General features: G+C 46.8%; 1 protein-coding gene across 3 annotated transcripts; it reads left to right on the top strand.

The window, feature by feature from the left end:
- The first annotated feature begins 1843 nt into the window (after positions 1 to 1843).
- CUNH4orf54 (chromosome unknown C4orf54 homolog) lies at positions 1844 to 23179 on the top strand. 3 transcript variants are annotated; one of them, XM_035030150.1, is made up of 3 exons: positions 1844 to 2167; positions 4888 to 10325; positions 18445 to 23179. In XM_035030150.1, the coding sequence occupies exon 2, from the start codon at positions 4919 to 4921 to the stop codon at positions 10286 to 10288; it is 5370 nt and encodes a 1789-aa protein (XP_034886041.1). In that variant the 5' UTR covers positions 1844 to 2167; positions 4888 to 4918; the 3' UTR covers positions 10289 to 10325; positions 18445 to 23179. The 3 variants fall into 3 exon arrangements, with proteins under 3 accessions (XP_034886041.1, XP_034886040.1, XP_034886042.1); XM_035030149.1 differs by lacking the exon at positions 1844 to 2167 and adding an exon at positions 2690 to 3838; XM_035030151.1 differs by lacking the exon at positions 1844 to 2167 and having other exon boundaries at positions 4893 to 4949; positions 5086 to 10325.
- The last annotated feature ends 259 nt before the right edge of the window (positions 23180 to 23438 follow it).

The following is a 23438-nucleotide window of genomic DNA, read 5'->3' as shown; positions in this document are numbered from 1 at the left end:
AACTCCAACCTGGAAAAACTTCCAGCAACTTTTAAAGCCTAATGACGCATCTTCCCTGACCCACTGTCCCGGACCCTTAGCAACTCCCCGCTCAGGGACCCTGCCTCCTGAAGGCTGGGGTAACTGATAGCCAAGAGCCGAGTCTGGAGAAATGGACAGAGTTAGGCTATTTGAAATGGCCAGTATTACACAGAGAAATATTTATTTGTCCTGTCAGCGTTTCACTTTGAGACGGGTCTGGAAAGGATAATTTTCCCTTATCCAGTAAGATCTGAAACACCAAAACCTCCACTCTTCCTTCAAGAGAGAACCAGATGGAAGGTCTGTCAGGGGCCAAGGGGAAATGGACATGGGAAAGGGAGGGCAACATCTAGGAGACCACTGAGAGAGGAGAGGGGGAGGAGGGCAGGAGACCAGAGAGAGGCAACTCCTTGACACCCATCCTGACTGGAGGGGAAAAAGTAAAGAATCTTTTCGCACCACCTCCGCCCTCTGTGTGCGGGCTTGAACGTCAAAGTTTTATTTCTGGTGGTGAACTGTTTCTTCCTGTCCTTCCAAGTTTTAAGGGCATAGCCAAGGGGTTGCATCTACAATGTGCATGGCACGCTCCTACAACAACATGCTCTTTGCACAAGTAGATAGTGCTACTTATTCATCCTCAGGGTACATGCTGTTTTTTTTTATTCACAGGGATAGTTTTACACTAATCCTGCCACTCCGTTTCCTTGGACTCTGTGGTGACCAGCTGGTCCCATGTGCAGGCAGCTGGTGGGACAGCTAATTGGCCAGCGGTGGCAATAAGCCTGTGACCTCCGCAGCCCGAGGGCTCCATCATCAGCTGAGCGTCGTGGTGGGCTTGAGCCACTCGGAACTGGGCAGTCAGGGCACTAGCACGATTAGTTGTGAAAAGTCATGCTCCTACAGGTCTTCACTGCCCTCAATTTTTTAGCCATAAAATGGGAATAATCATTGCTCTCTCGTGGTGTTTTTGAGAGGATTAAACAAGCCAAAGCACATATTTACCTCAGTAGCCACATAAATAAACACTTCCTGGCACCCCTGGCAAAAACAAATAAACAAATAAAAATAAAAAATAACGTGATGCCTTTCCTTCAGATGTAATTCTCAGGCGTGCCCACCTGGGCCAGGAAGGGGAAACAGCTGGTCACACTCCGGCATTAAGCTGTGGCCAACAGAAAGCCTCCTTCACATCAGTGTGTGTGAAGAGGTGTGCAGGTGTTTACGGGAAGCCTTACACAGAATTTGAAGTAATCAGAAAATATCTCTCTCCTGTTGCACCCCAGAGAATCCTGAGAATGTCTGTGTTTAGTAAATCTGTTGTCTGGCTTCTAGTTTGAGTCCAAGTTGAAACCTATCTCTTTGTTTCTCGGCTAGTGGTCTATACTGGTAAGTTTTCTTCCTTTTGAATGATATATTGGTCTATTATATTAGGCCACTGTCAGGGACCTGAAATACAACCATATCCTTTTTCCAACTGGTGGATAGCCTGGCCTTCATTCTCAATTTCTTGAATCACGTTAAAGTTTCTCATACTATGATACATTTCACAAGACTTTCAGGGAATGCTAAGAACTTTCTCTACAGAGATAAAAATAATGACACTGAGTCATTTCCTTTGTTGCTCTTTGAAATCCCATATAAAGATATCTACTAAGTATACCTTGCCTGGTCTAAGCAAGAATGCTTGCTTAACAGGGGTTAATGCTGGTGACATTAGTCACTGTTAATTGCTCAAGAGTTGAGATCAGGTTGGCAATCACTGAGTTCATCTGTAAAAAAAAAAAAAATGACTATAGTCATATTAAGGAATAAAAGGCTTGATGGCTACCAAATGAGTATTTCATAGTAACATAAACTGACGGAGAACTCTGAAAATGCAGGGGGCAGGCAGTTTGGAGTTCTTTACCTTACAATTGGTTATTGTTTTCCATTTGTGAGTTTCTTCTTCTTCTCTTTTTTTTCAATCTTTTAATACTGTCCTATTCCAAATTCTCTGCTTGTCTGAATTTTAAATAGAATTGGTGATTTGAATGAAACCTTACTTTTTGAAAATGGACTTTATTTGAAAAAGATTTTCTTACGAGTTTTTTCTACAATGGCTTTCGTTTAGTTAGAAAAGAGAAAAAGCTGCACAGAGAATTTGGAGGTAAGTACCTCTTTTAGGATAACCCTCTCTTTTTGTCTCTTGGGGCGCTCTTCTAGGGCTGTGCTCTCTGGAGGAAGCAAGACTCTGGAAGCAGGTTTTCATAACTTCAGGCATTAAGCAATTATACTTTAACCTACACCCAGGGCATCTGACCTTCCAATTTTGTACTTTGCCAACTGCAAGGAGAAACTGCTGAAATACATCGAGTTATCATAACAGACAGGGCCATATGGAAAGTGCTGGAAAACTCCCCCTTAGACTATAATTGCCTTGATAGGCAGAAATCCTGCCTTCTATTCCTCTTTGGACTGTGTATGGCCCACAGTGCTTGAGGCAGTGTTCAGGATTTATTGTCCAAGGCCTCAAAGCAAGATTAGAATGGGGCATTGAAATTAACTCTGCTTGCCTGAAGCAACCAATTATATTTTATTTCATTTTATTTGTAGGGTCATGTTCCTTAATCCCTGAGTACATAATGTGTACACAGGTTGTAATATTAAAAAAAAAAAAAAAAAAAAAACAGAAACAGTTACATGGTTTGTTTGTGGTCATGTGGATGGAATTGCCTAACGGGTGCCTCATTCCCTTCTAACTGTGTTTTGGGTGCCACGGAGAGCATTTGAGCAGAGAAGCCAGCAAGCTTCTGTTCTGCAGCATCATGGTTCAGGTTCAAGCTCGGGAGCCAGACTGCCTGCTCCATAATTTCTTAGCATCTCTGCGCCTCAGCTTTCCTATCTATAAAAAGTATACCTCACCCCTCAGGTTGTTATGAGGATTACATAAATTAATACGTTCGCGTTTAGACATGCTTCAAATTGTGCCTCACACACAGGAAGCGCTATATAACTCTTAGCTGTGAATGTCACTTTTAAGTTTTTATTATCATTAGAAATCGAGGACTTTGTGCAATTAGGTCTGGTTCCCCACAATCAAAAAAGTTGGTTGCAAATTTAGCAAATTCTCTCTTCTCTTCTTGTTCTTTCATTCCCTTCCTCTCCCTCTATCTGTTTCTTTCTGTTTCCTTTTCTCTTTTATTCTCTACCTCGCGCTCTGGCTTATATCCACACCATGGTACTTGGTATTTCCAGTCTTTCCTTATGTTGTGTTTATAATGGCAATGATGTGGGCAGAAGCAAATCGTCATGGGGAGACTGGCAGGGCTGTGGTCTCCGTATTTCGAGTATGGGAAGGTGAATGCTTCGGTTGGTAGGGGCTCCCACTCCATACCTACCCCCACGCCTATCCAGAGGAAGGAACATTTTTCTGTGCGGGGGTGGCATTCATGTTGGAAGGGGATGGGTGATGATGTTATTTTTGTTGCCCACAAATGTGGATGTTTAAAATAGCGCTTTATTCAATCGGCATAAGTGACACATAGCCTATGTATAGTGGTGAAATTAGGCCTGGCAGGTGATGAGGGCCAGATCTCACCAAAACCAAGAGTCGTGGTTCTCCACTGATAGCACCCGAGGATCTGTTCTGAGGGTGGCCAGCAGAGAACCTCCATCATTGGGGTGCTTGGCAAATTCCCTTGCACAACTACTGAATTATCTGAAATGGATGTAACTCAGAGCCAGTGAACTAGGACTTTGGCTTCATGTCCGTGGGGCATGCCAACGGGTCACATTTCCTCTCTGAACCTCCCTCCAAGCCACACTGTACTCATGAAGGGTAAGTGGATTCGTTGTTCTTTTGTGCCTTTTGACGCCACACCCTGCAGGTTTGGAATTCAGCCAGCGAAAACGAACCATGAGGCTGCAGCCCAGGCTATATTTAATTGAAGGTTTATCGTCTTGCCACGGTTTTAGAAGTTTAAGGAATTTTTTTTTGAGATCTATTGGCTACTGTAGGGATTCGAAGTAGTGTTCATTTTTGACCCCATGTGCTCCTTTTTAGTGACTATATGTCAAAGCATATTTAAAGTGTTATGTCTTAAGTCTTTGAAAATTGCCCTTTTTTTTTTTTCTTAAAGATTTTATTTGACAGAGAGAGAGAGACAGCAAGAGAGGGAACACAAGCAGGGGGAGTGGGAGAGTGAGAAGTAGGCTTCCTGCAGAGTAGGGAGCCTGATGTGGGACTCGATCCCAGGACCCCGGGATCACGACCCGAGCTGAAGGCAGACGCTTAACGACTGAGCCACCCAGGTGCCCCGAAAATTGCCCTTTTAATACTTCATGTCAACACGGTAAGGATTCTAGAAGGGTTTCGATTTTGAAACAAACAGATTATGTTTTATAGAGTGTAACTTTGGAGAAAGAGGGATGGAATATTTTATTCCTATGAAAAGTTTTATTACCAGAACTCATCTGATTTGAGATGAAAGAAAAAGAAAATGCATAGATTTTGAGGCAAGCAGAAAGCCTACCATATGTCTAGAAGAGAGTATGAAATCTTTCTGGATCGTCCTGAATTCGTTTGGAATGCAACGCAGAATTTGGATTTTATGTAAGAACAAGGGGAAGAACCCATTTAGTCAGACTTGGGAGTGAAAGATGGCAGTGGGTAAAGAATCCTTTCATGCCTGCTAGACATCTCGGTACTAGATTACATAGAGCATGTGGCTGGTTCCAGTGAGAACCCACATGGCCCCCTCCACCCTCAACCTTCTCTTGTCATCTCAGCGCCTCTTCTCTCTGCCCTCAAGAGTGGTTTCGGTATGACTAGGGAATAGACACTAAAAATATTTCTGGAATGACGTGACCCACTCTCGCCCCATCCAGGAAAGGGACAAGGCTTCACAAGAAACAGCACATGCTTTCCTTTCATTTCTGGAAGTCCCTGGGTCGACCTACAGATGCTGCTCCTTCCGTGGCCGATGGCATTCAGACTCGTGGCCGCAGGCGGTGGCAGGCAAACAACTGGACCGAACAGCTCAGCCACGGGAAGGTGGCCACAGTCTCGGCCGGAGCAGCCCCTGGGCCCCAGACCCCCCCTGCCACCCCTGCCGGGAGCCTTCCCTCCTCCCTCGGGCTTGTCCCGGCCCCGCCACAGGGGCTGAAGAGCCGGGAGGGGGTGGCAGCAACCGCAGTGGTGCCTCCAGCCTTGGGCCCGGGCCAGGCACGTGGGGCCCTGCTTAGGGCCACTCTGCAGCCCCTCCAGGGCCAGGGAGGGAGCCGGGCCAGCCGCGGCGCCGCTCACCACTGTCTCCTCCTGTCGCTGCAACTTGGGCTCGGGCTCAGCATGGAAGCCGCCCCCCGGGAGCTGAGTCTGCAGGCCAGACTGCGGGAGGTGGGTGACCCGGGGAGCGGAGCTCAAGATAACCAGGAGCTGAAGCAGCAGCTGCAGCGGCTGCCGGGGGCCCCGGCCTCCTCCCAGCGAGAGGCGAAATATGTGGAGATGTGTGCTTCGGCTGCAGCCCCGGGGGAGAGTCCCCGCACCAGGAGACTCGCCCTGCAGCACCGCCCGGGGGAGCAGAGGGCCCCCAGGAGTCCCAAGGAGGAAGCCCAAGAGAAGCCCGGAGGTCAAGAGAGCGAGGCTCTGACCACCCAGAAGAATCTTGCTGCCTCGGAACTCTCCAGATCCCAGCTCTCGCGCACTGATGAGGGCAGCAACTTCCCATCTTCCTCCTCCTCGACCTCCTCCCCAGTGGACAAAGCAGAAGAAGGTGGCCTTTCCAAGATGGATGATACCACCACATCAGCAGGGGCTCTGGCCACCTCGTCTTCGTCTTTAGGCTTTGAGAGTGACAGTGGCCAGAGCGCAGTGAGCCACCAGCCCAAGGGGGGAGAAGGAGGAGCGGGGGGAGGAGGAGGGGGAGATGGAACTGAGTGCAGGGACATTATTGCCAAGTCTCAGTGCAGCAGGGACCCCCCCAAAAATGAGGAGGCTCACTACATCACCACCCACGAGATCCAGCTGAGTGAGGTGGAGCAGGACATGGATTTTGATGTGGGACTGGCCTCCCGCTGGGATTTCGAGGACAACAACGTGATCTACTCATTCGTGGACTACGCTTCCTTTGGTGGCAGCGACGAGACCCCTGGGGACGTCACCACCCCGACCGAAGAGGACGACGACAACAGCTGCTACCTCAGCACCACTCCCAGCACCCACGCCACCCAGACTCCAAGCCCCACCAGCAGTGACCCGGCGCGCCCCAGCGCAGACAGCGGTGGTCGCCACACCAGCAGCACGGAAGTGGGCAGTGGCCCCTCTGACAGTGACCCCACTCCCCCACCCACTGGGCCTGGCACTGCCACCCTGAGTGAGCCCTTGCCCGAGCCCCCGGACGCAGCTTCAGGGGCAGCAGCCGATGCGGCCAGCAGCTGTGGGAGTGCAGCAAGCCAGATCCTCCTATCAATCAAACCGACTTCCCGGGCTATAAATGAGCCTAGCAACGTGCGTGAAAAGCAAAACATTATTTATGCTGCCAAGCATGAAGGCGACATGAGCCTCCGCGTCTCTACAGCTGCTGAACACAATTCAAGTTCACTGAAGCAAGACACGGCTGCAGCCGTGGCTCAGGACCATGCAAAGAAATTCATTGCTGTCCCTGCTCACCTGCAAACCCGGTGCGGGGCCATCCGCGCGAAGGAGGTGGCGGACTACTCCAGCGGAGCCTCCAGTGCCGTGAGTGAACTGGACGATGCGGACAAGGAGGTGCGGAACCTGACCTCCCGGGCCTTCCGGAGCCTGGCCTACCCCTACTTCGAGGCCCTGAACATCAGCTCCCGGGAGTCCTCCACACTCTCCGAAGTCGGCTTTGGGCGGTGGTCAACCTTCCTGGATTTAAAATGTGGAGGTGTTGGAGCCAGGGTGGAGCAGAGCCTCCTCAGGAGCAGTGCGGCCTCTGTGGCCGCAGGTCTGAGGAAGGGCCGTGGGGCCAGGACGACCGCAGACCAGCTCTACATCCAGGCCAAGAAGTCCCAGACCAAAGCCTTGGAGTTCGTGGTCAGCAAAGTCGAGGGGGAAATCAAACACGTGGAGACACCTCTGTGTTTCCAGAAGCAGGTCCAGACGGGCTCCCGCGTGGTCACCCTTCTCGAGCCCCTGAATTTTCGCAGCGAGAGCAAAGCCAGCTCAGCCACTGGGCCCTGCAGAACCACCAAAGGCTCCAGCAAGGGCCCCGGGTCGGTGTACACGGACGACGGCTCGGAGGCCTCTGAGAGCAGCAAGCCTGCCTCCCGCACCGACGGCCCCCAGAAGAAGTCCAAGTTTGCTTCCAGTCTGCTCAAAAATGTCATCTCCAAGAAGATGCAGCGGGAACATGAGTTCAAAATGGAGAGGGGAGAAGTCACTGACACATCCCACCGTAACCTCTCCAGCACCTCCAAGGAGACAGAGGGTCCCGCCAGGGGGGAGAAGCAACGGGAGAGGGGCCTGCAGAGGCAGAGTTCTCGCCACTCCGAGGCCGGCTCTGAGTACACGGTGGTCAGCGTGTCCGATGCAGGTGCGGAGGGCTCGACGGCCGAGTCCAAATCGCCCATTTTCAAAGCCAGTGCTCCTCGGGAGAGCAATGCAGTCTCCGGCCGAAATTTCGCGGACGGACACACTGAAGAAGTCTGTGAAATTAAAAAGAGCGCATCGGAGACTGTCAAAGGCATCTTCCTGCGGAGTCAGAACAGTGCATTCCGCTCCTGGAAGGAGAAGGAGGCCGAGAAGCGGGAAGAAAAGGCCCCCATTGGGAAGCTGAAGCTTCCCAAAGGGGGCGACTGGAGAGCTGATCTTGGAGAGATCTCTGCCAGCAAGTCCACCATCATGTCGCGCCTCTTTGTCCCCAACATCCAGCAGACGCCCAAGGACAAGCAGCCAGGGAAGCAGGCCACCAAGTACCCTGCCGCCCAAGCCACCTCCACGGCAGTGATCCGGCCCAAGGCTCCCGAAATCAAGATCCGGCTGGGGAGCGTGCAGCAGCCAAGCTCGGACTTCAATATTGCCAAATTGCTCACGCCCCAATTGGCCAGCGGCAGCGCCCCTAACCTCTTCAAGACCGTTGAGGACAACGGCAGGGCGCAGCAGAAGCTCTTCCGGGGAGACAACCTGGAAAAAGTGCCCCAGTTCCAAGTGAGAGACGTCAGAGACAAGTCCAAGGCCCAAGGCCCCCTCCACCAGGTGAGAGATGTCAGGAAACTAATCAAAGGGTCAGGGGACAGCAGTGACAAGGGCAGTGTTACCCCAGAGCAGGGGCTGACCGGGCCCAAGCCCAGGCAGCTGGCTACTGCAGGGGGCGGATCCAGATCCCTTTCCCCCATAGTGATTACATGCCAGGCGGTGGTGAACCCAAGGGAAGGTAGCATGGACCTGGAGCCGAGGGAGAACGTAGGCAAAGGTGGCGGCGGCCGGTTCTTGAATTCGTCCTCTCCAGAAGGGACCGTCTTGGTTCATAGGGCATCTGGCAGGCTGCCCGTGGCCACCATTGCCCCCAATAAGCCCGAGCAGGGCTCTTACCTGCCTGTGCTCAAGATCGTCTCTAAGGCTTCTGCTCAGAAGACCCCAGAGAAGGCCAAGGAGGAGGAGGTCAAGGAGGAAGGGAAAGCCCCAAAGCCCTCTCGGAATGCCCTGGAGAAGCTGACGGCCGCCGTGAGGTCCATGGAGGAGCTGTACAGCTTCAACAGGAAGGAGTGGAAGCGCAAAAGCGACCCTTTGCCCGTGATGATGGACAGCCATGTCCTGTCGCTCATTGCCAGCGAGGAGAGGGAAGGGGCTGCGGGCGCAGAGGGGGATCCAGACAAGCTGGCCAAACGACTGGGAGAGCCGGCGGAGCGGGGCCCCGGAAACAAAGGCGGCGTGGTGCTGCGTGGGGGCCCTGCGGAGCGTCTGCAGCGGAGAAACTCCAACCCTGGCACTGAGAGTGTGTCTGCCCGGGCAGCCGCCTTCGAGAACCTGGCCAGGGAAAGGCCGCGATCCCTCTACATCCCCCCGGCCCACAAGGATGTGGAGAGAACCCAGGCCCTGCAGCCCCTCCCACCACTCCCCAGCAACCGAAACGTGTTCACGGTGAGTGCCAGCAGCACCCAGAAAACTGGGGGTGTCGCTGGCAAGTTCCCCCAAGAGCCTTCTCCAGAGAGTCCTTCAGCAGCAAAGGGCATCAAATCCCAGGGACTCCGGTCCCTCAAGATCTCTCCGGCCGCGCGGGCACCTCCTGATGAGGTGACCAATAGGAAAAATGGCAGCAGTTTGGAAAAGAACCATAGCGACTGTGAGAATTACCTGTCCATCCCCCTCAAAGGAAGCTCTACGGCCCCAGAGCTAACAGTCAGGCCCGGGGCCGGGAGGGAGGGGCCCCCAGCCTCCTCAGCGGCCACTCTCTGCAGCTTGCCCCCCCTGAGTGCCCGCAGCCAAGTCCCCAGTAGTCCCAAAGGCTCTCAGGTCAGTGGAACCAGCCGGCCAGCTTGGCGTACCAAACCCGAGAACCCCAGGGAGACAGTAGCCCCCCCCACAGGGCCACAGAGCCCCGAGCATCTCCCCACTGCCATCTACCACCAGCCGCCGCTGCCCTTCACCCTGCAAGGAGCCCAGCCCCAGGTCCTGTGCTTCTCCCCACCCAGCATGCCTGCCCCAGCACCTGCAGGCCCAGCTTCAGTCCCCGCAGACCCGTTCCAGCAGCCACAGCCCCAGCAGACCCAGCGCAAGATGCTCCTGGATGTGACGACTGGCCAGTACTATCTGGTGGACACACCAGTACAGCCCATGACCCGAAGACTGTTTGACCCTGAGACGGGGCAGTATGTGGATGTGCCCATGACCTCCCAGCAGCAGGCTGTGGCTCCCATGTCCCTCCCTGTGCCTCCTTTGGCCCTGAGTCCTGGGGCCTATGGACCCACCTACATGATCTACCCTGGGTTTCTGCCCACGGTGCTGCCCACCAATGCCCTGCAGCCCACGCCAATTGCTCACACTCCAGGGGGTAGCGAGCTCTCCTCCGTGGCAGCAGAGCCCCACAGCAAAGAGGCAGCTGCCACATTCACTGAGGCCCCGTACTTCATGGCCTCTGGTCAGTCTCCTGCTTCCTCTTCCTCCTTGGCCCCAGCAGCCACATCCCAGCTCATGGGGGCCAAAGGCTTTGCCCAGCTGCACGGCAAGCCTGTCATCAGCATCACTTCGCAACCGCTGGGGCCGAGGATCATTGCCCCCCCTTCCTTTGATGGCACTACCATGAGCTTTGTGGTAGAACACAGATGATGAGCAGTCCCCAGAAAGCAGAACGGAGTAGCTGCTGGTGAGTGAATGTTACTTTGTTAATCAGTTTTCAGGGATTAAGAGCAATCCTATTGTTTTGTGTTTGGAGTGGCAGGGGAGGCTGTCTGTCAAAAGGGGCATGTTGGGAGAACAGAACAAAACCGCATCCAAATGATTAAGGAGCTAGTTTTCTTACCAAGTTTCCTCTTCTTCCCACACCTCAATCCCCGCAGCCAGCCTTTCCCCCATTGACCTTTTCAAACTGCCCCAGTATTTTTCCCACCGGTGAGTAGGAGGGAAGTGAACCTTAGATCTGTCAGGCTAGCCTTTGGTGAAGGTTGGCCGGGGAAAGAAAGGAAAACCTGGTCTGGATTTTGCGGAGTGAGCTTCACTCTATTCCCAGCAGCCCCAGTGACAGAAGGCACGGATATCCTGAGAGATCACAAGGAACACCGTTAATCTAGTTGCTCCTCACAAGGAGGGAAAAATCACACTGACATTTTCTTGTTCGGAGGTTTTCTAAAATCTGTAGAAAGGCTTCTCTTCCTCCACCACATCTTCTTTCTCTTGACATTTCTTCTACGAAGGGGCTGTATATTTTAAGCTCTTATTTTTGTTTCCAGACACTTAGAGTACTCTCTCCTAGGGCGAGTTCAAGGTCTTTAATATATCTTGCACACACACACACACTTGACCTCCATGAAAAGGGGGAGATCCTCCAGCTGCAGTGGTTCCTTGGATGGGCTGCTGGGTTTGATCCAGTCTGATCAGACTGAATCCACTATGCTGGGCTGCTAATCCCTGTAAGACGCTCCTTTTCATTTCTGCATTCTCTCCCTTCAGAAAATAATCAACCTCCACTTGTCCCCCTTTAAAAGAAATCAGATAAAGTAGATTCCTAACACCCGAATTAATCCACATTCACAAACTGGAATCCTTGATGTAAATATATCCATGGAACATGACAGGAGAAGTGAATTTGGCTTGTCTGACCCAGGACACTTCAGGTCAAACACATAAGACATGGGCAGCCTTCAGATAGGAGCACAAAGGTGTCAGCAGTGTGGGGACAAATCTGCCCCCTCATTTTCCTGTTCTTTTCAGATGAGGATGTGTTGGCATCATATATGCTTCTAGGACTTTCACTTTTCCGTAAGATCGTACTGAATCAAGAAGGGAGGTGGAGTTCCTTTCTGAACTAAAAGGAACAGAAGAATATTGTTTCTTTGTGCAATGAAAGAGCCTTAAATTAAGAAGTGGGATCAGTGAATTAGAGTCACAGCTTGGTCTTCTTACCAGCTGTGTGTTCTTGGGCATGCAAACTCTCTAGCACTCGTGACACTCGTATCAATAATATCTACTCCTCAAAATTTATCTGAATGTCAGATGACATCAGAGTATATTGCAAGGTATAAAACCTTTTCCAAATTCAGGAACTGTTACTATGTATTATGTTTGTTAGGCTTCTAGACATTAGGCCACCGTTCAAAAATCCTTGGGTCTTGCTCTAAAAATTCAGATGAGAGCCCAAGCCTCATTTTCCTTGCACTCTAGAAATAGATAATTTGAATTCTTCCTCTCTAAAAGTTTGCAACCTGCGGTGTATGACAATCACAAAGAGGGGGTGTGGGGATTAAAGGTAAACAATGCATCTTTTATTCAATGTAAAAAAACCAATATGCATATGGAAGAGGCTCAGAATTAGACACTTAGTTTTGCAGAGAGAAAAGAGTAGCCTCTAGACAAAAATGTAATCATCCGGACAGGTGGTATGTTTACCTAAAGCTATTTTGGGGCAGCTAATCCCGGGAGGCCTTTGTGTGAGCCATGGAGGTGCAGAAGCAAGGGGAAGAGAGGACAGGGCACAGGGGAGGGAGCAACCGGGCACACACTTGTATGCTGTCCCGCTAGCAGCTGCTTTGGGCTTCTCTCCTGTCTGCGGAGTCTGGAGAGATTCGGCATGGCGTTGTTGCCATCATAAACAAATATAAATCCGGATTTTGGGTGTTCGAGATTTGAACAGTAATTTTTTTAAAGTTTTCCCCTTTGAAAGCACAGTCTTTTATTTTAGTTCGCAGCTCTAAAGATAGAAGTACAAAAGCTGGCTTCTCAATTGAAGAAGACTAGTCAGGAACTAACGATTAGCATTTTATATACAGGCAAAAATCTACTATCCAAACTCAGATAACTAACCAAAATCCTTCGAAACTCACCTTCCTGAGAGTTCTATGCCGCTTTCCAAAGAAAGTCAGATACATAAAAAAAAAAAAAGTGTGCAGTTCTTTCTCTTGTGTGCAAAATATTGTAAACATTGTTCCAATATGTAAAAAAAATTACGCTGTACACACTCATGATCAACGGATGCTCGCATGGATGGTCAGGGTGAGAAGTCTTGGAAACTGGTTTCTGTTGAAGATTTCCTTTGAAAACCAGACTGACTTCAGAGATCTCCCTTGAGGTAGGGTAGGAGTTTAGTTTAGGTGCCCCTTTCAACTCAGAAGTCACACCAGTGATTTGATCCAATCACAACATTTCACAGAGAAGAAAACTAGGGCTTAGACTGGAATGGCTTTGCCACAATCCCCAGGGAATGAGATAAGCCAGGACCTGCAGAAGGGGCTCTTGGCCCCCCAGCCACACTGTGCACTCCTTGGTAGGAGGCCTGGAGCAAAGGAAGGATGGCAGAGAGCATAATGAGCTCTGTACTGACAGCCAACACAATGGGGCTCTCCTCTGTGCCTCTCTGCACACTTGTGTGAATGAATGTTTGAACGAAATGCGCTCATTCCCTCATTCATCCAAAGAACATGGATTACATGTTTACACTCCACCAGCCACGGTGTACTCTGAGGTGGGGCTGTTAACCCACAGGTGACCCAGTATGGTCCCCAGGCCAAGAGCCCACACGCCAGCAGGAGGACACAGACCCCTACACGCAGAACTGCGAGACCAAGATTCAAGTCCTGTCTTAACCTTTAAGATTGCTTCCAGCTTGGGCGCCTGGGTGGCTCAGATGGTTAAGCGTCTGCCTTTGGCTCAGGTCATGATCCCAGGGTCCTGGATCGAGTCCCGCATCGGGCTCCCTGCTAGGTGGGGAACCTGTTTCTCCCTCTGCCTCTGCCTCTCTCTCTCTCTCTCTGACTCTCATGAATAAAAAAATAAAACATTTAAAAAAAAAAGATTGCCTCCAGCTCAAATAATAAGTATTTCATCGTCTATTTTTAGCTGCACATTGTAACAGGGAGCTTTGCTTTCTCGCTGCCGTGTATATCTGAGCATAACCAGCTGCCGTGCTCTCTCTCTGATGATTAGGTTATGAATTTCCTTTGGTTCAGCTTTCACAGGTGGGTCTTGCTGCTTCTCGCCTTCCTGTGGTCCAGGTGGTGGCACTCCCCAAACTTTGCCAGGTCACAGCCCAGCTAAGAAGATAATTAGCAATATTATTTGCTTTATCCTTCCTTAGTAACGATGTCACACATTGCGGTCAATGGATAGGGCAGTTCACAGCCGGTGACCCAGCGACTGGTAGTCACAATGGGACCCCGGGCGCGACATGCCAGTGTGCCAGGCACACCAGTTTATCGTTTGTTGACTTTTGGGTTGAAAGTCCCTTTTCCGCAGGGTCTTTGATGCCTTTTCTGATGGGATTATTTTTGGTTGAGTTTTTTGTCATTCGACACGCGTAGCTGTATTTTTCCTTCCCCAACATGCTTTTTCTGGCCCTCCCACTTCAATTCCGTACTTTTGTTTTAAAACGTTCACTGAGACTTGATCACAAATGCCATTTGTGGGGACATAAAGATAAAATAAATATGTAATAATAACAAAAGAAAACTTTTTTTTTAAATTTTATTTGTTTATTTGAGAGAAAGAGCACACTAGCAGGGGGAGGGGCAGAGGGAGAGGGAGGAAGAGCCTCCCCAATGACCCAAGCCAAAGTCAGCCGCCCAACCAACTGAGCCACCCAGGCGCCCCAAAAGAAAACTTTAACGGGCACCACGCCTGCGCCATGGCAGGTCACGCGATTGTTTTTTTTCATTGAATGTCTGGTCTTTTTCCCTGTAAGACTTGATCCATTTGTCTTTCCATTTCTGAGTGTGCTTTATGTTGCTCCTACACGTTGGTCTCTCTTTCCTCATCGCTTCCTCCAGGTTCTTTCCACCCCCTCAACAGAGCCCCACACAGCAGCAGCTGAAGTGGAAAGAGAATGGGGCTGGGAGCAGGGGCAGCCCTCCAGGGCTCCTCGGATCATCAAACCCTGTCCCTTGCGTTCAAATTGCAGGAAGGGAGGGGGTGGGGGGATAGGGTAACCGGGGGATGGGCATTAGTGACACCATGAGCACTGGGTATTATAGGCAACTGATGAATCACTGAACACTACATCAAAAAGTAATGATGTACTGTATGCTGGCTAATTGAATTTAAATAAAAAAAATAAAACATAAAATTGCAGGAGGAACTTGGGGCTCAGAGAAGTTAAGTGACGCTTTTTAGGTCACAGTTTTTCCCTGAGGACAGAGTTGGGACTCGAAACCCGAATTATCCTCTGCCAGAATCTCTTCCCAGCTGGCTTCTTTCCTGCTCTTCATTTCACCTCCTCTTTTTCTCTCTAAGGCCGCTCTGCTTTGGTGGCCCTCCTTCCTGGTTGTCTGTCCCACCCGTTCACTCCCCATCCCTGTCTTCCCTGACCATTGGTTTGAGAATTTAATTTTTACTGGTTTTTTGCTTTTTTGTTTGGTGATTTCATTCTCTTTTACGGTCTCTGTTTTCCCATTCACTTTCCGTTGCTTTAGTGTGAGGCTCCACCTTGCTTCTTCCCCTCTGCTCACCTTTTCCCGCATGCATTTGTTTTCATCACCCACTGGACGGCCCAAGGGACAGGTGCCCCCTGCCTGGCTGCCTCACTGGACTCCCCGTGGCTTCGTGCAGGCCAGGTGGAGGGAAGGGCTGCAGGTGCAAGCGTGATGCTTCCTCTGTCGTGCATTCTAGAATTACATTCCTGAATCAGTTTATTTCTGTTTTTCCCCTCACTTAGCTGTGGCTTTCTCTCTCAGTTATTATCTATAGCTGCTCTTTTATTATCTTCCTAATGTCTTTTTCGCCTTTTCTCCCTTTTTCCTTCCTTGGATTGTAGCTTCCTTCCGGCTTATGCTTTTGTGCCTTTCTCCGCAATTGGATTGCCTTTATATTTTCTTCTCTACTGCCTATAAAATTAATAATAAATGAAAAGTAATAGCTACTGGGTATTAATCATTTATTATATATCAAGATTTAATATCATGCCATTTGATTCCTAAAGTAAAACGTATTATTTCTAATTCCTGCTTGACCCGTGAAAAAATAACTTGTCCCAGCTGAACAGATCAGCGGCAGCCCAGGCCCTTCGAGCTCTGTGGCCCACACCCTCCCGGGTGAACCCTGTATGCCCACTTCTTTTGCTCTCTGGCCTCCAGGCCTCAGTTTCTTGTGGCGAACTGTCCCTCTTCCCTTCCCTGGGAAAAGGGGGAAGAGAATCAGGTAACAAATTGACTCCGAATCTGGCAAGGTCTAGCAGAATCAGGTAACAAATTGACCCCGAATCTGGCAAGGTCTAGCAGATACTGAGTCTCCATGTTAGCCGTCCTTAGGTATTCGAACACCTTATGCCTCAAAGAGAATTCAAGGCAGGTTCAGAACTTCTAGGGGTGGCTGTGACTCCCAGTGGACGGGGATAGGGAGTTAGTTGTGGGACGTGGGGAGGAGTGGGTAGGGGGTGTCCCCGTGAGTAGCATGGGTTCATGCATTATAGCTGAAGGAGAACTGTGGGGCTTTGACTAAAGGCCAAGTATAGGCCCCTTGATGTCAGGCAGCTCTGGCTCAAATTCTAATGCTCGTATTACTTTGGACAAGTGACTTTTCCTTTCTGGGCCTTGGTCTCTTCAACTGTAAAATGGAAATACCTTGCAGGAGTGTTGTGAAGATTGAGTTCTAACACCATTACAAAGGACATAGCAAACAGCTATGAACCTCCTAAATGCCTCAGAATCCCGTCATCCTTGAGGGGCCCTCACCAGAGCAGCAAATTGGCCCTTATCCAGGCAGATTTCCAGGGTACCCAGCATTAGGGGCCTGCATCCAGGATTGCTTTATATTTCCCCCAACTGAAGGCAGTGCCCACAGCCCTGCAGTCCCCTTTGAGCTGGCTTATCTCTTGGGGCAGGCCAGTTGGCTGTGGGTCAGGGTACCTTAGGACCAAGGCCTTCCAGAATGTTATACAACTCTGGATATCGCTTGTCAGCTGCATGTAGAGATTTTCCTCTCTGTCTGGGCCCAGGTCTGTGAGGAACAAGGGAAAATCTAACCCAGCATCCCTGCCGAACTCTGTCATGTGTTCTGGTCCTATAATCATGGGAAGTCATCGAGGCCAAATGCCTGGTGACACAGTGTCATCACCCCTCTCATCTTTACTGACTTCTTCATGATCCTCTGAGAGGTTAAACTGGTGGGTTTTGTTATTTTATCCTTAATAGGTGTTGGAGCAACTTTATTATTTTCAAAATTTCAAGGAAAATTCCTGGGAAGTTAATGTAAGCAGAACCAGTGTCTTGTGAATGTAGAATAGAAAGACGATATCTGGGCTGTGGATCCCAGAAAATGATCCCAGTAGATTGTATAAATAGATATCTCCTTCATTTCTCAGGCTGTTCTCACCATCCCGTAGTTCACCTCCCACCCCCACAGCACTGGCCACAAGCCCCCTCCCCTCCTCTGCCCCTACGACCACCCTGTGTCCTTCTCACTCTTCCCAGGGAATCTTCACAAAATCTTGCCTCATGAGGGACTCAGCCTGACTTGTTGTCAGATCCTTGGGTCCTTGAATCTGAAATTCTTCTTCTTAGTCTTCTATTTTCTTCTCCTCCCCTTGTAATTATAGTTTCTTTTCCTGTTGCTGCTTTATATGTCCTAAGGTTCAAAAATTTAAATTTAGCAAATGAGAAGTCTCCAAGCCTACCACAGCCCATTTCATCTTGAAGGTCATTCCTCAATATAAAATACAGAAGAATAAGATAAACAAACATTAGATCATAAATATTCTTTTTTTTTTTAAGATTTTATTTATTTATTTGAGAGAGAGAGCACCGGCCCCAAAGACATCATGGTGGGGAGGGGCAGAGGGAGAGGGAGAAGCACGGTCCCCACTGAGCAGGGAGCCCCACATGGGGCTCGGGACTCAATCCCACCACCCCGGGATCACGACCTGAGCCGAAGGCAGACATTTAACCAACTGAGCCACCCAGGTGTCCCAATAATCATAATTATCCTTATAGACTTTTTTTCTTACGTATTTAACACAGGTCAATTTTTAGATGACAGGATTAAAAAATCCCTAGCTGAGCTACTCTGACTGGATATAATTGATTAGATGGCTGTTATTTGATACTTCTCAGAGGTTATTTTTCACGATAGTCTTCTTAATCCCCAACAAATATTACCTGTAGGACAGCCTATTTCTGTCTTCATAATATTGTATTCAAATATCAACTCTCAAATCTTAAAAAAAATGGTTTTTCTAGGCAAAGTGTTAGTAGATATACTATATAGAGAGAGAGATCGACAGAAAGGGCTCATTTTCAGTAGGATTTTGAACTTGTCAATGTGTAGAATGGATTTAACTAAGTTACAGGCTCTAAACGGTGTATCTCAGTTTAATCAAAATGCACTGTATGAAATTCTACATAATTTAAGCAGTGATCGTTCACTTATAAGAATTCTCAGTATAGAATTTACTCCCTTAACTATATTACTAACTCATGGTAAATTTCAAATATTTCTCTTTAGCTTAAATATCATTTCTGCATGATGTTTTAGGAACATATCTATTACACTGTTTTATCTCTGCTAAGGGTGATTTCAGTGAAACTAAACATTTAACTCTAAAATCATTTCAAACAGTTGATTGGATTTAATTCAAGTTTCAAAGAGAGATTCCACTCTGGGCACTTTCCTGAAGTCAGTATAATGTCTAAGTAAGGTCAGAAACACATTGCCAAACATATTTAGTAATGTTGAAATTAGCCAAATAATTAAATAAAATATATCTTGACATTTTTCTTGCTTCTTGAAAAGTGAGATTTACTTTTAGAACTGATGATCTCCTCTTTGACTATGTTTATTTATAGGAGCAAGACAGAAGATGGACGATTCTGTAATCGGAAGGTTGCGTTGTAACAGCACTAAGAATTCAGCTGAAAAACTTCCTCTACATGTGTTATTCTTAGTTTTTGCTTCTTATAAACCAAGTGTGTAAGTTTCTATATTTTCCTGAACAACCCTGTTAAGACAGTTTGTGTTATTTTAGTGTTACTAAGCTGAGTGAATGATTGCAAAATGATTTCTTTTTATACTTCAATAGCAGAAGATAAGCTTTCGCTTCATCTTTCCCTCCTGTACTTGTGACTAGGCATAACCATCCCTTCAGTGTTCTCATAGTTCAATCAAAACATACGACACAATGAGATTGGTTCTGTTGTAAAGCATGCCGGCAAATCAATAATTTGGATCACAGATCTCCTTAGAGGTTCTCAGATTAGATGGCAGAGTTGGATCACATGTTCCATTTTAAATACAACGGGTCTGCATTTTGAATCATATACCAGTCAAGCCTAGTCATTCCCTTGGTTATGTTCTACACGTTCTTTTTATTGGGTTTAGCATGATTTCAAATGTGATTGTGAAAACTAGTGGTTTTAACTCTTGGGCTTTGTTTTCATTTTCCCATTTGTACAACACCATGACGCTATCTGTTGCCTTAAAATAGAATGGCTTGAAGTCCTGAAGAGCCAGTGGTTGTGTCTAAAATTAAGTTCTTAGTCTCAGAAATGTATAAAATGTCTCTTTTCCTCTAGGAATCCAACCTTTGTTATGAGTGGATAGCCTTGTTTTGGTCCTCTTCAGTGATTCCCTCCCTTCGTAGTTGCATGCTCCTCTCTCACGGATTGCTTGGAGTCTGAGGAGTGGCCTGTTTGGGGGTGGTAGAGTGGAATGTAAACTGATTCAGTGGTTCTGATTCTCTCCAGCCCCAGCCACACCGAGAGCAAGGACCTAGGATTGCATCATTTGCTCCTTATGGGCTTACGAGATGTCGAGAATCCAAATCACAGAACCTTTCAGCGACTTTTTATACTGCCTCAGTTGTAACTCAATTCTGAAGGTTATTTTAGTGAGTGTTCATGGTGAGTCTTGAAGACTTGATTGAACAGATAAATATTTAGATTGTCATCATTAATAAGTATGTCAATACATATTCAACAAAGAACACATTGGAATATTTCTTACTTTTAAAGAGAGAGAATAACTTGAAGGTTCTTCCAGACTTTCTTTAAGGAATCTTAGCTATTTATTTATTCGAAGACAAGGCATCCTGGTAAATTTCTTTTAGACCCTTGTTTTGATTTTAATGATCATCAGTCTTTGGTTTCTGCTTAGAATGTTTTCTCGAAGCCACAGCATTTTATGCTATTCACGACTGAAGATGGGAGTAAAAACCCGGGACTGATTTTTGTATGATTTACATAATCCCATTACTTTGTAGTTAGGCTTCCCATATCAGACTCCTTTAGGAAAAATAACTCGATTTCACCTTTAGGGCCTTTCTTAAAGGGATTTTGCTCTAAAAAGAAATACTATCTGGTAGAAGAAAAGCATTGAGGCAGAAATAGTCAGCTCTGGTCACAATTCAGTCAATGCACTGATGAGCGATGAAATGAAGCACAAAATATAAAACAGCCTCTGCGTATAGACGAGATGCCCTTGTCCCGTATTGAGGAAAGCCTTCGTCCTTGGCCACGGAGGTCTTCCCACCCAGGTACAGCAGCAGCTTCGCCCCAGAACGGACTTAATCTTTCACCACTGGAGGGCTCTTACAGCATCAGCCGTTCCTCATTTTCTGCAGAGATTGGCTGGGTTTAAGGTCACTTAATATTAAATGAAGGAGGTACAATCAATTTCAAAGATCTCCAACCTGCAATACTCAAAGCAGCACCATGAACTCTCAAGTGTTTGAACACATCTGGCAAAACAGATCTAGGATTTGGGTGGAGATAGTACCAGAGTTGACAAGACTGTTTTAAAACCATGTGTGACTTTTACAAAAAAAGGCTAATCGTGATCCTTTTGAGTGATGATCATCAGTGATCATATTGAGTAGTCAGCTGCTTGCCAGGTCTTCAAAAAGAGAGACATTTCCTTCCCTAGCCAATGCGGTAGAGTTCTCACCTACCAAGGGCCTGGGGACCCCATAAGCTATTTATCATTATTTATCACCAGCAGATCTGAGCCTTAAATTCTCCCATTGAGGTAAACTAGTACAGAAACTAGGAAAGAAAAGAGAACTTTTCACTTGTCAGCTCTATCAGGCCACATCCTCTAAGAAGCTGTCAAGGACGTGGTAAATGTCCAAGTGGTTAAAACTGTAACTTTAAAAATAATATTCTATGAATGCCACATTGTTTATTGATAATTTTATGGTTCTCTATTTCATCAAACCACAAAAACCAAACCAATGCTGCTGGCCATTTACTACCTCAAGTGATCAGGAGGAACATTTTTAAAGACACCCGGTAAATCTAAATCCTTATTTTCGGTGTTTTATTATTTCTTGAGGTTGCCTTGCTATTTGAATAAAGTGGTTGTGCCCTTCCTGTTTCAACCAAAGTTAAGTGGAATAAAATAAGAGTCTATGAAGCCTTTTTATCCATAAAACTATTACCCTGACCCTGTCCCTTTAGCTACTGCACTACCCTTTTATGTTTTATGAACACAAAACCATTGATAAAGCACGTGGCATTTCCGAAATAGTGCCCAAACTAGAGTCGAACTAGAATTGTAGAGTCTGGTTTTTGCCATTTCCTCTCAAGGTTAACGTGTGGGACTCAGTTTTCCAGAAGAACCAAGGGGCATTGTCTGTAGAAACCTTGACCCATTTCCTCTTTCTCCCTGTTGGTTAAATGGTCAGGTTGAAATAGGCTCCATTTGAGTTGTTTCTGGAAAACTGAAACCATTTGTAACCAGTATGAAAACTTTAATCCAGTAGAATATATTTTCTTAAGAGCACTCACTGAAATTGCCCTCAGGATTAAATGAAGCCCAAATATGCAGTTCGTGACTTAATATATAGGCTCTCTGGATGTCTGTATATGTCTTTATACGTTTGCATGTATGTGGCTCTCTATATACCACTGAGTAAATAAGCTAAACCAAATTACACTTTGACAGCTTTATGACAAATCTCAAATGTTAGCACACATTTCAAATTCATCCCTATAACACTAGGAACTATCTAGTGATACAAATTTCTTAATTTCAGATTTGACTTTATCATTCTTGCCTCTTAAAGAGATTTCATGCATTTTAATTATTTTCATACTTCATAGAAATGAAAGTCTGTGTTTGCTACAAATTGAATGCTCATGCTACCTGAAATAATACTTTGGACTGCAGGACAGTATTGATTCTTAAGTAGATTGACTATAATCTCATGATAAGTATATATATATGTGCACGAGAAAACACATTCAGTAATAGTCTCTGTGTTTAAAAACTATCATGGTATACATTTTCCTACGTGGTGCTTGAGGAGTTTCATTCTATAGTTTACAAGGTGTAGGTTTGCACCCCAAATTCTCAGGGTATACTATTTTACCCAAATACTTGAAAGAAGAAGGTGCCCTGTATTTTATCAGTACTGTTGAGGGGAAAAATTATGTGTAGGCTTGTTTTAGAAAGCTATTTATAAAAATCAAATTCATAAACTTCGTTAGGCTTTTTCATAATTTCTAAGAAGATATACAGATAGCTATGATTTATATTTTCAAGAGACTGTTTCTATATTCTTACCTAACTTCTGGGTCCTAAGTAGACCTCACAGGTGCATAAAATCATTAATAAAGCATGTAGCATTTGCTAAATTGTACCTTGAGCTTGAATCTAATCAGAATTGCAGCCTCTGGTTCTCTGGAAAGAAAGCACATCCATCTGTGGCACGTGTGACTACAAGGCCCAGAGGAAGATTCTGCAAATTGGACTCATTTGTATGCCCCATGTCTCAGAAGAGAACTGAGCGTTCCCAGCAGTGTTTGTAAGCTGTTAACATTCTCATTTCATGTTGCAACTAGAGCGTATTATTAGATTTATTCCTATTTAATTCAAAATGGTGCAGAACAACACACACACACACACACACACACCATATCTAATTTGATTTCTTTTTTTAAGTTCACAATTGCTTTTTACAAGCTAGTGTTAATGGCAGAGTCCTTGCCGGGGCTCCCTGGAATTACCTATCCTACCTGGATCTGTGTTCTAGCAGGTGGTCCTTTCTTTTTCTTCCTCTTTGAGGATGTAGGTTTCTATATTTACGTGTAAGTCATATTATTGTAGAGTAAAGACAGTGGTGGTGGAAAAGAATGTGAAGACTGTGGAAGTTATGTCCCAAGCAGAGGAAAGGAAATCGGGTGGTAAATGGAGAAAGACATTGGGTAATGCCGAATTGTACCCCTGCCTATGAAAAAAGCCAGAGGTAAATGGAAAGAATGTGAACATTAAAACTGCTCTCAAGACAGTAGTCTTGGTGGAAAAGTTCCTACCTAAGGTCTGATTCAATTATAAGACACAGCGAGCTTGGTCAATGGGACTGTGAAATCAGCCCAGCAGCTGTGAGAATTACATTCTCGGTATGTTGCAGACGGAGAAAACTACTTAGACAAGGACTCTGTGAGACTGGCCTACTTACCTTTAACTGCGGCATTCGTAAGTGATTGTGCAATCTTGTGTAATAGTCTTTTATTTGGACTCTTTTGAAAAACAAAATGTTTTGTTGTTGTTGTTTTTCCAGTAAAAGTAACTTTGAAGAAAACATGCACTGTCTGTCTCTATTTTGACTCAAAAAGCAAGCTGTGGACATTTTGACTTTCTTCTGTATTCTAATTTAAATCCTTCACTTAACTAAAATTCTCTGTTGTGATGGTTCACATCCAGGTTGTACTGGTTTTCCATTGCTGCGGTAACCACAAGCTTCATGGCTTCAGACAAGACCAAGTTGTTATCTTACAGTTGGTAGATCAGAAGTCTGGCATGGGTCTTTCCCTGTACCAGAGTATTTCACCTGACCGACCAG

The sequence above is a fragment of the Mirounga leonina genome, unplaced genomic scaffold, assembly GCF_011800145.1.
Source record: "Mirounga leonina isolate KUSES-001 unplaced genomic scaffold, KU_Mleo_1.0 Mir_357, whole genome shotgun sequence".
NCBI lineage: Eukaryota > Metazoa > Chordata > Mammalia > Carnivora > Phocidae > Mirounga > Mirounga leonina.
The sequence above is the reverse complement of the archived record's forward strand: the minus strand, read 5'-3'. Positions and strand labels throughout refer to the sequence as shown.